The sequence below is a fragment of the Eschrichtius robustus genome, chromosome X (genome assembly GCF_028021215.1).
Source record: "Eschrichtius robustus isolate mEscRob2 chromosome X, mEscRob2.pri, whole genome shotgun sequence".
NCBI classification, from domain to species: Eukaryota; Metazoa; Chordata; class Mammalia; order Artiodactyla; family Eschrichtiidae; genus Eschrichtius; species Eschrichtius robustus.
In genome coordinates, this window is record NC_090845.1 from 95,410,127 (window position 1) to 95,426,769 (window position 16,643).

The 16,643-nt window shown below is 37.8% G+C and overlaps 2 protein-coding genes across 3 annotated transcripts in view; one reads left to right on the top strand and one right to left on the bottom strand.

Moving 5' to 3' along the window:
* Window positions 1–3,450, bottom strand: part of NUP62CL (nucleoporin 62 C-terminal like) — a 77,176-nt gene extending 73,726 nt beyond the window's left edge. The window contains exon 1 of the mRNA XM_068533092.1: window positions 3,223–3,450. The gene's annotated coding sequence lies outside the window, so the exon portion shown is untranslated. The remainder of the gene's footprint in view (window positions 1–3,222) is intronic.
* A 204-nt stretch (window positions 3,451–3,654) lies between these two features.
* The window catches only part of DNAAF6 (dynein axonemal assembly factor 6), a 45,504-nt gene continuing 32,515 nt past the window's right edge, over window positions 3,655–16,643 (top strand). Inside the window, exons 1-3 of one of the 2 annotated variants that reach the window (XM_068533809.1) lie at window positions 3,655–3,735; window positions 9,586–9,723; window positions 13,745–13,817. In XM_068533809.1, coding sequence (XP_068389910.1) covers window positions 9,589–9,723; window positions 13,745–13,817 — 208 coding nt within the window. In that variant the 5' untranslated portion in view covers window positions 3,655–3,735; window positions 9,586–9,588. Of the gene's footprint in view, window positions 3,736–4,395; window positions 4,467–9,585; window positions 9,724–13,744; window positions 13,818–16,643 lie in introns of those variants that run through there. The other variant, XM_068533808.1, reaches the window with a different exon arrangement.

The window sequence follows — 16,643 nt, forward strand, 5'->3', positions numbered from 1 at the left end:
CCCCAAAATAACTAACTTTATCTACATTTATCAGTGCAGACAAATCTCAAAAACAATGTTGACCCCCAAAAAGTTGCAGAAGAGTAAGTACAGTATACCATTTATGAAAATGTCAAAGGACACACAAAACAATATATTACAAACCATTTATGGCCATCTATGTTTGAGTGCACTTAAAAACACAGGAAAAATATTTAACAACTTCAGAAGAACAAATATCTCTGGGATTGGGAAGGAAATGAGATTGGGAAGGGGTACAAAGAGGTAGTGTTTTAGTTTTATGTTTGCTTTTAGTGTAATGTTTTAGTTCTTTAAAAAAACAATATCTAATGAAAATATGGCAAAAGGTTAACAATTGTTAAATCTTTGGTGGGTACATGGATGATGGTGTATAATAGTCTCTGTAATTTTCTGTCTGAAATATTTTATAATTTTAAAAAGAGGGGCTAGTTAATGTTTTAGAATGACAGAAAATAAGACAACCTGTGTGCTTTGAAAAGGGGGAATGTGCTAATACAGACCAATTATAGCTTTTATTCTCCCAGTCAACTTAATTGCTTCCTTTATAAAAAATTTAAATTACAAATGAATACATACTCATATAATCTTTGGAAAAGATATTCAAAAAGAAAGCTAATCACCATGAGTGTTATTATGGCACTTGAATCTGCTTGAATATGCTAGGATTCATATATTTTTTAAAGTATATCCTTTTGAAAATGTCCATAGTTATTAGTTAAAAAAATACATTCAACCTAACTCATATTGTGGTTGATGACTGCTACTCCAGCACAGAGAAACCTAGAGGGGCAAATCCATACATCCAAGGGGGCAAAAATTCACAGCTCAGGTCCAGATTCCTGGCCTTCTTGTTAGGATTCCTCTTGAGTGCATGGAAGGTAAGTTATATAAATGATTTTAAATAGCCAAACTTTACAGTGTTATTGATAACATGGAATAATCGGAAATAAATCTTCTGTTGCTTGTTTATTTAGGCTGAGTACATTATGGCCATCTCAGTTTATGCAATATTAAGCTGCTATTAATAATGAAAAACATAAGGACTGTCAGGAACATAGGAAAAATTCCCAGAACCATATTAAATAAAAGGAACAAAAAAATAAATAAATAAAAAATTTTAAAAAAAGGAACAAAACATTGTATAAACAGGAATTAAGATTTGGAAACAGTAGAAAAGAAACAGAAATATCAGTTACATTTTGGTAGCAGAATTGAGGGAAATTTTTCATATTTAATTTCTTTTAATGCTGGTTTAATAAATTATTTAACTAGCGTTTTAAAGCAGTTTATATATTATAAAAGAATTAACTAAGCTATATCCCTTTTTCACACCTATAACCCAGAGAAACTTTTCGTTGTGTTTTTCATCTTTTAGATCTCTCAAGTTTCATTAGTTTAAGATCAAACTAGCAGTCAAAAGCAAGAAATTCTGTTGCCTCTGCTTCTGGGATAAGCAAGCCAGGGAAGCTCTTTTCCTGTTTCAACATCTGCCTCTAGATCTGACCTGCTATCAAGGCAGGATGGATGAGAATATTAAACTTAATCAAGTGATCTTTATCTCTGAGATCCACTCACTGACAACATGACCCTGGGCAAGTCACTGAACCTCTCTAACCTTTGTGTTCCTCAACCCCTAAGTTTCTGTATTTACGAAATTCTCTATGTAAGTCAAGTGCCTGAAGATTCATCTCAGACCGAGGACGGATCTCCAAACTTCCTACCTCCCCAACCCTGGAGAAAACAGCCCTTAGCACGGATTCCACCTTGCAGGGGCAGGCCAAACCTTGAAGAGGTAATTATATCCCTAAACATAAATAGCGTTTGTTTTCCAAGAAGAAAACTATTATTTATTAAATATTTGTGCATCTGGCACTGTGCCCAGCACTTTATAGCACCTTCCCGGGCCCCACCACAGACCGACAGAACCAGTTCCTGGAGTAAGCCAGGGAAATCTGTATTTGTAACAAACATCCTAAGAGATTCCTAAACACACAAGTTTGAAAACGAAAGATCTAAGACCAGATCTTTTTCAAACCGTGAATGACAATTCATTAGTGGGTTGTGGTCCACATTTTAAAAAATATAATGGAAAGCATCAGAGTAAAAGCACGTAATTAAGTACTGTTTCTGCGAAATACTTGTCAGTTATATATCGCGTATAAGTACTGGGTCACAATACAAAATTTCTTACTGTGAGTCACAGCAAAAAGGTCCGAAAAGCACTAGCTAGGCATTACGGACTTAGGCTAATGCACAACGAGGCGGAATAGAAAGAAAAAAACAATCAAGAAGCAAGAGACAGCATAGCATACATAACTTAAGTTCCGCAAGTATCCGAGAGAAATAACAAAATTTAAGACGCTTAAACTCTGATCACCTACAGTAATAAGGGGAATTACGCTATAGGTAATTTGGCTAAAAAGCCAAAACTTTAGCCAATAACTTAAATATTCTACCCCCATTTTGTTGTTGTTGTTTACTGTGGTAATAACAAGTAGAATAGAATGTTTACTTGTGGTAATAACAAGTAACAAATTACTCAAGCTTCACTATCCCCTTCACCGGATAGCAGAAAGAAGGAAAGCAATTTAGTTAATTCATAACCTAATTCCAGGTCCTGGATAACCAAAAGTAACCATCCATTAAAGCCATCCTACCTCTCCTTGCTTACAACACTCAAATACTATATGAAGGGGCCCACTATCGAACACAGCTAATCAGTTTTGAATACTCCAAATATTTATTAAGCCATCTATTCTGCTTCCCTTTTGTTTAAAACCAAACCACGGAATTCCTGAGAAACTAGGGTCACAACTGTACCTCTAGGCGAAGTGTAAACACTCCTATTGCCAAGCGGCGCAAAGGGGCGCCGCGCCAGCGTTTCTGCACTCCAAAGCGGGAAAAGCGGGGCACCGGGTCCGGCGACGTTCCCGTGAGTGGGAACGACGCGTAGCTCTGGCCGGTGCCTCGCTGGAGCCGCGTGGCAGCCGTAGGGGTGCTCCCCCTGGGGCTCCAGATCCAGAAGGCTTGCCCACAGCAGAGGAAAAAAAGCGCGTTCCCACCCTACACACACATAGACACAAACGCTGAGCCGGGACGGAACCACAACACGTGTCTCTGTCACAGCGCGGAAAGGGGGCGTGGGGAGCGCGTGTGGAGCCGCCACAAAACCTCCTCAAACCCCCCGGCCACCGAGCCTACCTTTCCGTCCACGCTGTTCCAGATCCGCTGGACAACTAGCGGTCTAGAATCCACGTGCAGGAAAAAAGTAACAATGAGGGAGCCGGTTGATTTCCTGAACAAACGAAAACCGGTGGCGGCGGTTATCTCGGTGGCGGCGAAGAAAACCGAAGCCAGATGAAACTGCGGAGCGGCCAGAGAGGCGGACCCGGAACTTCTGCGGCCGAAAATAGCCAGCCTGCACAGTGGGCGTGTCTCCGCTGGAGCGATGCTGAGACCCAGGCTTAAAAGGGGTCGACCTAGTTAACTGGAAAGGGCGGCCATTGACCACAACTGACACGCGTTCGGATTGGTTGCTTCTCGTGAGGTTTCAAAGGACCCTCTTCTATGATTGGCCAGGAAAGTCAAGCGGGAACCCGGAGGTGGGGGGGTGGGGGTTTTCGGAAACAAAGTTGTTACCCAGGCAACAGAGGGACGCAGAGCTCTCCGCAGTGTATTTTTGGATCCTAGAGAGCCACCCAAAAACTGACCCAGGTGAGGAAATCCGAACTTTAGGAGGGGGAAAGAAGGGGTCCTCAGATGCCTTAGCTATCAGAGAACTCTAGATACTTACGGCTCTGAGAGATACCTCAAAAAAGCCACAAGTTGCCGATAGAACAGACCCGTTCCCTAAATCCCCCTGCCCTAGACTCTCTAGAAGCAGGATTCAGCTTTAACAAAACTCAGTCTATCAGGATGTGAGTGAGATGGGGCAGTTTTACCAGACAAGGGATGGATGCGGGTGGAATGTCAGAAGGCCAAAATGAACATGCGAAGCCTTCCCGACGTTTTTCGCTAGACACTTACATACACGTACGGTTGTAACGCTAATTTGAGAGTGAAAACTATTATTTCCTTGCAGGTAGATCTGGGTGCTCCAAGTTGAAGTAGCCACTGTTATCTTCTGTTTTACATGTACAGGCATGATTTATCTTGGACCAGGTTGCCTTGGTTGCGATATATTTTTTAGGGGGTATAACGCTGTTCAGACTGAAAAAAATGGCCCGTACTACGTGGACAATGCCCTGTGTGCGGGAATGTGCACGCTGTGGCCTGAGAGTTCCAACGGTAGTTGGTCAGATCCGTTGAGGAGTGAGAAGCAGTCAGACCGCACTTGGGGGGCTGGAGCGTGGTGTGCAAAAGCCTGCTTGTCCCTACCAAACCTGCTACTCACCAAGGGCTGATTGGGAGAGTGTTATATGTCGTTGGACTGTACCCGTCAAAAGGTAAGGGACTGTGACAAAAAATAAAATCTGAGTGAGGGGAGAGTACAGAGTTCGAGCAGAGACGTAGGGGTCGCTTCTCCTAAGAGCTTCTTGTTGTGACAGGGATTCAGAACAGACACTATTTCCTGAAGAAATGAAGAAAATAGGCCTGTTGACTTGGGGAGAAAATTTCAAAGCTCTGAAGGAAAATGAGCTGTCTCAACTCCTTTTTAGATAGAGGTGGAGTATGGGAATGAGACAGAAACAAAAAAATTGTTGGCAAGTGTATTAAGTTTGGCTAAAACAAAGAATAATGGATAGAGGAAATATTAAATCAAGAGGCTCATTTCTTGACATTTAGGTTTATGATATATTCCAGGTACTTTCAAAAATCATCTTCCATTAAATATATTTTAAATTTGTAACAAAAACTCTTGTTAAGTCCCCATAGTTACTTATGACTTGGTACATTTGATAGCAGTGAAAGTTAGAGACCTAAAAAAGGAAATTATTCTTGGTATTGTAAAAACAAGTCAAAATGAATTCGTTTTAATAGGCAGGGGATCATTGATGTGTATAGTTGTCAAAAAATGTAAGAAAAAACCAATCAGTATATTATAATTTAACTCAGACATAGGCATAGATGATGTTTACTTTTGTGTTTTCAGAAGAATTTTAATACAGGAATTGCTAAATAAGGTACTATATAAATAAAGTTGCAGAAGAAATGCCAATTTTATTTAAGAGAGTAAATGAATTTTTAATACTTTGAAATCATTCAGCTATAAACAGTCAGTAACTCTACATAGGGATATGTGTTTACCTATTAACCAAGTTCCCAAATGATGCTATTTGGTGATTCTTTATTACCCTGATTTTATTTGCTATATAAACTTGAATTAATAAAATGTCATTTCTTGTTGAATAGTGTGTAATTCAGAATTTTCACTAATTTAACCTAGACTTCTCTCCAATTAGTTCAGGTCGAAGAGCCATTCCTGCTGAGACCCCAGCCCTCTCAACTAGAGTCTGACTTAATCTCGGGTTATTGATATTATTGTTTCGGTGCCGTGAGTCTGGAGTCATCCTGGTTGAGCTTGTTTAGTCCCTAAATGGCTCCAATGTTTTGGCAAAGAGCTGGTTCTGAAGCATCTGTCTCTTTAGCTCATTGTGGCTAGTACCGAAAGAGATCCCCCAATCAATTATGAAGGCCCTAAGGATCCAAGTTGATGTGGGAAAAATTAAAAGCACTGTCTAGAAAACTCTGCCACTGGAATTGGCCTAGCCAAAAGAGAGTGAGAGAAAAAAAAAGTGTCTAGAAAATTTACTTTCTAAATAACCAAATCTCAAATAAAAGATTTAGCAATATATTTTTAAAATGAAGTTCCTGCTTAAATTTGCCTTAAATTTATTCTTGGCCTATTTAAGTGGCAATGACAGATTCAAACAGGCAGTGTGGCTCCAGAATTTTTTTTTTTAAATCACTACACTATACTATCTGGGTAGTCTAAGCAAAAGGAAGAATACATTCCAAAGTACAAAGGCAGGAGATTATAGGGTATGTTTAATTAGCAGTTCAGTTTTTAACAGAATGCAGATTACAGGTAGGAGAATAATAGGAGGGAAGGGCAGAAAATTAGGTTGGGGTTAAATCCTGAAGGACCTTGATTGTCAGGCTCAAGATGAACTTTATATCAAATTTACAAATAAAAGATAGTCCTACAAATAAATAACACTGCATAGTTCATAAAAAGGCATCTTGCTTTAATTTTTCCGATGTTATCTATTTGTCAAATGAACTTTAATATGTTTTTAATAGTTTAACAAATTATTCTTAATTTGTTAGACTTCTAAAAAAGCTAGTAGAATCTTCATTTCCATTGAATTTAGAATATAGTTTTCTAAAAATTCAGATCATTGTTTTTCTCTTTTGATAAATGAGTTCTTTGATTAGTTACTTACAAAGTATTGCTGATTCTTTTGTTTGTCAAAATACAATATCAACAAACTTGTGATTTATTATTTTGTGTTTATAGATGATTATTATGGTTGATATGGTAAAAATTATCTTTGCTGGAGTGCCAATTTTATTATGATATTTCTACTCCAGTTTAGCTAAGTATGAACCTATGCCATTGTATGCCAGCATAAATTGGAATTTAAAAAGTCTGATTCCTAATATACTTCAGATATAAACAGCATACTATAAACTATTGTGAATGATTTGTTTTACATCCCAAGGAGTGGTATTCCCTTCAAAGCAGTCACTTTGGGAGGCTATCCACTTATTCTAATGCTGTTGTTATTGCTCAAATTACTTTTGAAGCTACTCTTTTAGAATCGCCTTGAGGCTTGCAGCACATTCTTTCGAATATCCTCAAAGTATCAAATCTTCATATTTTGAAAGTAGGTGTGATATCTAGATATATCTAGAAATCACTTGGAGACAAATCTGAGGTGTAATCAGACTGAGTGATACCATAGTGATACCTGTTTTCTTGGTGATACATATGAAGGCAGTTCCAAAATATTTTGAGCATCGATAGCATAATTTACATCAATGTATAACATTCCAAGGTGACTATTTTGAAATCAACGTTCGTATGAATTTAGTCATACTTCATTCAGTATTCACCAACTGCTGACTACATGCCAGCTCCAGTTACTGAAGACGCTCAGCCTCTAGGTGTAGCTTCCCACTGCCCACGCTGCCCTGCCTCTTACCAAATGAGAACCAGGCGAGAGCTACTTCCCAACTGATGGGGATTTAGAATTAATCTGCTTTTCCTAAATACAGTATCCAGTGTACTTACTGAACCACAGCCTTCCTTCATAACCTCCACTGGGACATTAGAAAGCCTCTGATGGAGTGCCTGTTTCCTTTTCTCTTTTCTAGCTGTGATGTTGAGCCCTGCCTTATTCTGAACCTTCCTCTAGCTGCCAACTCCCCCATAATACTCAAGAACCCCATCCTGCCTCCTATACCCCCACCTATGGACCAGGATCCTACTTTACCTAAATAGGCCTCCCTGTAACCATGGCTATTCAACCTTTCTGCCGAAACACTGCTCACGTCCTGAGACTCTCGCTGCCATGTCACTGCCAAGCCCATGAGCACGCGTGAATAGCAGTTCTGATTGCTAACTCAGATGCTATATTTGGCACTTCTGAATACCCTTCTTCTGGGTTAGTTCTACTGGTTCCAGTTTCTTCCCCTCTCACCAGCCCACCATTAAGCTCTAGCAAGCCTCATCATCGTGTACCTGTGGGTGCTGGCACTATGTGCCATATAATAATGATATTTTTATAAAGCTTTTCATATTTTAGCAAACTCTTTTACCTACGTTGCATAATACGGCCATCACAACAATATTGTAAGGTAGGTAATGCTGGAATAGTAAAACAATTTCGGCTATATTTGTTTTTTAAAAGTCTCATTGTACAATCTCAACTCAAAATACCATTTATATCATTGCATCTGATATCTGGATCCATTTTTCCCTTTCACTGTCAAAGGTAGAAAATGTTTCAATAAACTTTTTGCTTTTAATGTTAAGTAAATATTTAATGAACACATAATCAGCTAGGACTTTAAAAATATAAACAGAAGCCTCTTTGTTTAATTTAATGTGTCAATTATTCATTTCCATAGCAGACAACCAGACCATACTGTGAGAGAAGATTGTTTTAATCGGCTCTTATTTCACCTTTTCCAATTTAATGAGTTTTCAATGTAATGAGTTTTATCATTAAGTTATTCGACATCATTATTAGTTTAAAAGATGTAGCCCAGAGTCACAGAGCTAGGAAGTAAACGATAGATACAAATCTAAGCAACATGACTCCAGAGCCCTTACTCTTAACCACTATGATATACTTGCCTCTGTGCTAGATCTATAGGGCAATTTAACATTTGTTTCATACCCTTGACATCTCTGATAAGCATTCAGATCAGTTTTCCTTTTAAAAAGGAAAGTCAAAATAATGGTAAAATATAATAGTAAAACAAAAGATTTGTAAAACGCCATTTACATGCAGATTGATTTTGACAGGTGATTGTACCAGCACACTTTTGAGAATTCCTTTGTATTACTGTCCTAGGCACAACACAAACATTTTAGTGGATCATTTAATAAAAGCACTAAAGAAATGCTTCCTGTGAATTAATTTTATAAAATAATGTTCAAAAAATATCAGCAGAAGTGTAGAAAAGATTCCTATTATATTTATGCCCAAATCACTAACAATAGGCCTAATTCTACAGTCTTTATTCAGGTTATTCATTAAAGTTTGACACTCCCAAGATTTTTAAAGATCCTGAATTCCTACTCCAAATATAACGGTAGAGATTATTTAAAAGACTGATGTCTGGTTGGTAGGATTACAAGTAGTTGTGATTCTCTTATTTCTACTTTTAATGTATTATTTCCTAAAGTTTCCACAATAGACATATATAGTATCACTATTATAATCAGAAAAAAACAATTTATTTTGTGTGAACTTTCACTAAAGTTAATGAACCAACCCACTAGAGGTCTCAAACAGCAATATAATGCAAGGCAACATCAAGGGTTGATTAAAATTTTAAATAAAGCAGAAGATACCGGCCTGCCTGAGGCAAAAGTGTGAAATGAGTAAAGTTCCTTGAGACATTCCCCCCAACAAACATCCTTTTCAGTTCACTGAATAGGAATATACTAGCTAGACAGCATATATTAGACAGATAAAAAGGTAGTCCACAAAAGTATGTTTCCAAATAATAATGTACATTCTACGTGACACTGACATACCCTTTCTCTTGGGGTAGAGTTTAAGGATGTGCATTTTTAACTAACTCCCCAATTGACTCTTAAACACACTAAAATCTGAGAACCACTATGTAGGTGCTCAAGAAATGCTTGTTAGATTGAGCACGAAGTTTTAATAAAGCAAGCTGAATACTTGCATTTACTTGCTGCCCCAGGTCTGTGAGTCAGCAAAATACATATATTTGAAGGAGTTTACAAGGATTTTCAAGGAGGAATAAGAGATAATGGAGTGACCCAGGGAAAGAAGGGAGATATGACAATTTAGAAAAATCTTCATGTCTTAAATAAAATAGAAGACTAAAGTACCTCTTTCTGATTATCTTCTTCCTCAGAATATGGAATCTGAAAATGCAGAAGCTGAAAATATGGAATCCGAAAATATGGAAATTGAAACCATTTCCTCAGTTTCAGCTCTGCAGGCTCTCTCTAAGCTGCTTTATCCAGAAGAGGATGACTTTGAGTCCGGACAGGTGGTTATATACCTACAGATGAATTAGTTCTGATCACACTAAGTTGTGAAACTGTATTTGAACAACTTGTTCCAACCTTGCTGTGGGAGCAGGGCTCTGTCATCTAATACATTCACAGGAGGTTGCAGGACTGATTATGCATGAGAATATAACCTCTAGTACATTTCTAGCAGACGTAATTATATTTTTTTCTAAACTACCTGAACACTGAATAAGAAAAGAGTTCTGTAACTATGGTAGCAATAGCCACATTTCAGAATGTTTGTCATTTATATTTATGGCCAAAGAATGCTGGACAACCATTACAAAGAGTGGTAGCTAGGATTTTTAAGCCTAGACAATATTTCTATAAAACAAATAATTTTAATTAGACAGTATTAATTAGGGCCCCCAAACCCTTAATTTTTAAAAATTTGTCTACACATGAAAGCAGAACAGAAAATATTTTGAGCCAAATAAGGGGACAAACTATCTTCAGCCTATTAAAATTGGCTTCCGGCTACATGCTCAGATAGAGCTGTGGAATCTAATTAGTTGAATAGCATTTGGGGTCAGGACAGGGAACCTCAGGGAGGCTTGCAGCAGCAAGATGGGCTTCATTTTGGGTAGGAGAGTTGCATGAATTGACCTTTGCCCATTCCACAGTCACTGCCAGTAAGCTCAGAATACTCAAAATACTTCCATGTAACGCCCTGCTCTCCATTCTCCTCCTCCTTAGATATTAGCAAACCTTGGCTATCAGACTGCCTATGTGAAGGCAAACAAAATTTGCGGCAGAGGTTTCATACTATAGGTGCTTCCCTGGTGGCACAGTGGTTAAGAATCCGCCTGTCAATGCAGGGGACCAGGGTTCGAGCCCTGGTCCTGGAAGATCCCATATGCCGCAGAGCAACTAAGCCTGCGTGCCACAACTACTGAGCCTGCACTCTAGAGCCTGTGCTCTGCAACAAGAGAAGCCACCGCAGTGAGTAGCCTGCGCACCACAACGAAGAGTAGCCCCCGCTCCCTGCAGCTAGAGAAAGCCCTCGCACAGCAGTGAAGACCCAAGGCAGCCAAAAATAAATAAATAAAATAAATAAATTTATATAAAAAAGTCTCGTACTATAGCAGAATATATTAATTTGCTTTAAACTATTTTAATGTTCTTTGTTATCATGACCAGTTTACCGTGAATAAACCATCTCCCATGAACATACATATCAATTTTCTCCTCCCCAAATTCTTTTTTGCCATAGTGTGGAAAAACAAGTAGCATAATCTAAATAGGCAGCCAATCCAGTGTCAACCAGATTGACACTGGATGAGCTTCCACCCTCCAGGAAGAAGTTACGTGGAACAGGGCAGAATCAAATAAGACATGCAATGGAAATAAAATTTGTGGAGGAGGGGAACTGAGTCAGCTTGGAGCCAGGATTAGGAACCAAGAAGTTTTAGTCGGAGAATTCTTAGTAGAGGCCAAAGAAGGAAAGAAAAAGCAGGCCATTAGTAACAGCATTGAATATATACAACAAATAGGACACAGAAGAAAAAGTTAAGTGCAATATATCAATAAGTTTGGGAAGGCAAACTCGTTTTTGCTACCTTAGCTGAAATAGAATGATAAATCCTGGGAAAGGTAAAGTTATGCCATATAGAAAAAGTATAGAAAAGGTAAAGTTATGTCACATAGAAAAAAGTATGTCATATAGAGAAACAACAATCTGGAATAAGGGGAAGTGGAACTTGTAACTAGAACAGATTCAGAGATAAGAATTTCCCCTGGTTACAAAGCCTGTTTCCTTTGGCATTTATATATGGAGATGTTTATTTGCATCTAGAGGTGTTTCCAGGGGAAAGATGAGTGCTTATGAGAATAGAGAGACTAGAATCATTTTACCAAATTGTACAATATATAGAGGAAAATTACTATAATAATGTATGATTCTGTATATCTGGGTTATAAGCAATTTTGAGATAAGTGGTCATTCAGACACCACAGTACAGATATCATTAGAGGATATAGAATTGGGGTATCAGAACAGTGGGAGAAAAATTAATGTTTGTAATGAACTATTAAATTTTCCAGGAGAGAAACGGCTTTTCATTTTTTAACATGTATTAATCTTGGGAACTGTGGAACGATTACAAGAGCGAAGTGTTTTTGAAAATACACTCACTGAAAACAGCATTTAGAACTGTTGCATACACATTGGTTTATATACACTATCCCCACAAAGAATTGTTAAGAATATAGGAGATTGGGAAGAGAGTATGTTGTCTCACGAGGGGATCTTAAGACCTTGGGAAATAAGGTTTACCACTCTGCACAGACAACGTAACAAGGATGTTCTAAGTCTCTTACATATTGCAAAGTGGCATGAATTGCAATGATAAATTGCTCAGATAATTGGATGTAGATTCATGGTAGAGGCTGAAATGATATTCTTATAGAAACAATTGCCAGATGGTTTTTAATGTTTTTATTACCCTGATCCATCTTTTCACTTGAAAATTTTATTTTTAATCATTTATTTTCATTAAGTTAATAAACTGAAACTCCTCCTCTGTTCTGATATACTGATCCAATCATCACTGTCCATGGAAAGCATACCAATTTTTGTCAGGAATGTTCAAGTTTTTATTTCTATGGATTTTAATTTGCTGTGGAAGGAAGCACTCAACAAAACAAGAGGCCCTCAGGTTCCAAAAAATGCTTTACCCTGATTGACTGTTAGTATTATTAATATTCTGGTGATTAATAACTTAAGAAAAGCACTGCAAGTTTATATGACTTTAGTGATTTAAAAGAAAAAAATGTACAGAATATTGTCTTGGGATTTTCACATAAAAATGCCTGTAACACCTTAACAGCAGACATAGCACTTTTGAAGCACCTTTTGGAAAGCAAGAGTTCTGTCTCAGAAACCGTTGAGATGTTACAGATTAATTTCTAATTTATAGCTGTTGGAATAATTTAGCATAAAAAAGACACAGATGAGCTTTTCCACCAGCTTCCAAGGACAGACCCTATTCTTCTTGCCCAAACAGGACATTATAACTTGTGTACCTGTCTGAAGTCTTGGGAGATAAGGGCAGGGGCCTGGAAAAGGAGAGTTGGAGGTGCTAGTTTGCCAGGACCACGCGATAAGAAGTTTTGACTGCCAGCAATGGAGTGAATTGGAGCTGCAGAGTCTGACATCAGCAAGAACAATTAGTAAAAAAAAAAAAAATTGGGATTTTCTTGAAGTATCGAAGAACTCCTGACAGGGACCAATGAGGTGGTTGCCACTATACTCAGCTGAAAAAAGAAAACTGTTCTTCTACTGGTGAGACAGGGGCAGTATGTCTGCTGTCCCTGTCCCATACAGGGGGTATGTCTGCTCGTACAGAAGATGGCAAAATAAACCTGAACTTGCATGAAGACTGAAGTGGTTCAGCATGTATTTGACACTATTAATTTGGGGTTGCTGTTTAAATCCAGTAGTTCAGTGTCATGAGGTGATGGGACGAAGAAGTATTTCATATCCACAGTGGAAAGAAGTAAAAGCTATTATCAAGACTTTTGAATGAGTTGTTTGATGTCTAAATACTTAGACTCTATTTAGTGGTTTGTTTTTATTTCTAGAAAACTTTCCCATACTTCTGTCCCCCATCTAACTATGACCAGACAACTGCCAAAACCCAAAGGGGTCGATGCTCTTATTCTAACACTGGGTTCTAACCTTCAAAGAGATGAATGTGGCTCATTCCCCTATCCCCAAGAATACATGATTCACTGGGCTGGAACTGGGGATTTAGTCTGATCAAAGATCAATTCTGCCTTGGGGTCTATTAAAGCAAATACTTTTTGAAAGGACAAGGAAAACACATTCAAAATAATACTTGACATCTGTCTCTTGGTTATATAACAACAATGGATAATTAAACTGGGAAGCTTAATGAAACTGTAGATGGAAAACTTATCAAATTTAAAGTACTACTGGTCATGTAAGTTATACAAGTAGTAATTACAGAATGTTGGACTTTTTTTCCTCTCCTCCAGTCAAATAGTTCATCTGCAATGGGAGCCATGGGTCCTGGGAATATTGGACCGCCAAAAAGAGAAGCGCTTAAAGGTAAGTTATTTAATAAAGCATATAGATCAATATAATCAGTATAATCTTTTCTTTGGGAGCAAAATTATAGGGAGAGTAATACTAACTAACACTAGCGCTTATCAAAGATGAACTCAAATAACTGTGGGAACGATGAACAACTATTTACATATAAAGATGTTGTTTTTACTCTAGTGTTGCAGGTAAGTTGTTTTCTAGTAATGGAAATTAATTTGCCTTGAGTTATTCACATTTTTTGGCATATTTCCTGAGATGGAAAACCAAGAAAGTCACATGTGGTTAGATAACTTTTTTATTATTTAGGGTCTAGTTACCACAACACTTAACTCCGTCACGTTCTATGCTGCTATATTCTGGCAATTTCACAGAATTCATTAATTCATTCAATAAATATTTGTTGAGAGCTAATTATGTACCAGGTAGTATGATCATCTCTGAGACTACAATGGAGATCAAAATAGAAAGGGTCCCTGCCCCCATTGAGCTAATAGTCCTTTGGAGAACACAATGAAACAAATAACTACACAATTTTATCTTATGTTGAAAAGCTTATAAATTAAAGCCCATGGGGTAACTTATAAAGTGACGGGTCCAGTAAACTAGAATAAATATTTTTTGGGTGTTTTCCCAGCATTTTGGCCTATACATTTTCACAGAGTTGAACATTTTTCACATCTTTAAAAATATAGAAATCTGAAATTCTGTTGGTCATGATCATAGTTACCAGAGGGTGAACAGGGAGGGGAAATGAAGTACTCTCATCAATTTAGGTAATTGTAAAAGATTTTGTCTGGAAAAATGTTTAAAATAATGACTAAAATGAGGTCTGAGTGGACAATTTTTAAATTTCAGTTATTCTACATACTCAAGAGTCTATTTGCCTTATTCAAGAGATATTCACTTCACAGAAGACTAGTTCAAATTTGGATGTATTTCTGTGCTGCCTGTATTTCTGATAATGTAGGTCTAATAATCTCTAAATTCTAAGAACAATGAGTCATATGTAAAACATTATATATAAATCTGTAATTATGCTTTACAAAACCCATGCTAGATGGAAGCAGATCATTTCAAATGAACTGGCAGAATTGAAAACCTGACAATCAGGTGCATTTCTGGGAACACTTAACAGTAATCAAAATAATGTTCTGCACCTAATGTGGGTCTCCATTTGCTGCCGCAACAGTTGGAACAAATGTAAGCTGGGTTTAGCATGCCTATTTACTTTCTTTTTTTTTTTAACATCTTTATTGGAGTATAATTGCTTTACAATGTTGTGTCAGTTTCTGCTGTATAACAAAGTGCATCAGCTATACGTATACATATATCCCCATATCTCCTCCCTCTTGCATCTCCCTCCCACCCTCCCTATCCCACCCCTCTAGGTGGTCACAAAGCACCAAGCTGATCTCCCTGGGCTTTGCGGCTGCTTCCCACTAGCTATCTATTTTACATTTGGTAGTGTATATATGTCAATGCCACTCTCTCACTTCGTCCCAGCTTACCCTTGCCCCTCCCCGTGTCCTCAAGTCCATTCTCTACATCTGTGTCTTTATTCCTGTCCTGCCACTAGGTTCTTCAGAACCTTTTTTTTTTTTTTAGATTCCATGTATATGTGTTAGTATACGGTATTTGTTTTTCTCTTTCTGACTTACTTCACTCTGTATGACAGACTCTAGGTCCATCCACCTCAGTACAAATAACTCAGTTTCGTTTCTTTTTATGGCTGAGTAATATGCCATTGTATATGTGGGCCACATCTTCTTTATCCATTCATCTGTTGATGGACATTTAGGTTGCTTCCATGTCCTGGCTATTGTAAATAGAGCTGCAATGAACGTTGTGGTATATGATTCTTTTTGAATTATGGTTTTCCCAGGGTATATGCCCAGTAGTGGGACTGCTGGGTCATATGGCAGTTCTATTTTTAGTTTTTTAAGGAACCTCCATACCCTTCTCCATAGTGGCTGTATCAATTTACATTCCCACCAACAGTGCAAGAGGGTTCCCTTTTCTCCACACCCTCTCCAGCATTTATTGTTTGTAGATTTTTTGATGATGGCCATTCTGACCGGTGTGAGGTGATACTTCATTGTAGTTTAGATTTGCATTTCTCTAATGATTAGTAATGTTGAGCATCCTTTCATGTGTTTGTTGGCAATCTGTATATCTTCTTTGGAGAAATGTCTATTTAGGTCTTCTGCCCATTTTTGGATTGGCTTGTTTGTTTTTTGATATTGAGCTGCATGAGCTGCTTGTAAATTTTGGAGATTAGTCCTTTCTCAGTTGCTTCATTTGCAAATAGTTTCTCCCATTCTGAGGGTTGTCTTTTCGTCTTGTTTATGGTTTCCTTTGCTGTGCAAAAGCTTTTAAGTTTCATTAGGTCCCATTTGTTTATTTTTGTTTTTATTTCCATTTCTCTAGGAGGTGGGTCAAAAAGGATCTTGCTGTGGTTTATGTCATAGAGGGTTCTGCCTATGTTTTCCTCTAAGTTTTATAGTGTCTGGCCTTACATTTAGGTCTTTAATTCATTTTGAGCTTATTTTTCTGTATGGTGTTAGGGAGTGTTCTAATTTCATTCTTTTACATGTGGCTGACCAGTTTTCCCAGCACCACTTATTGAAAGGCTGTCTTTTCTCCACTGTATATTCTTGCCTCCTTTATCAGAGATAAGTTGACCATATGTGCATGGGTTTATCTCTGGGCTTTCTATGCTGTTCCATTGCCCTGTATTTCTTTCTCCCAGTACCATACTGGTTTTGTGCTTTGTTTTTGTGCCAGTACCATACTGTCTTGATTACTCTAGCTTTGTAGTATAGTCTGAAG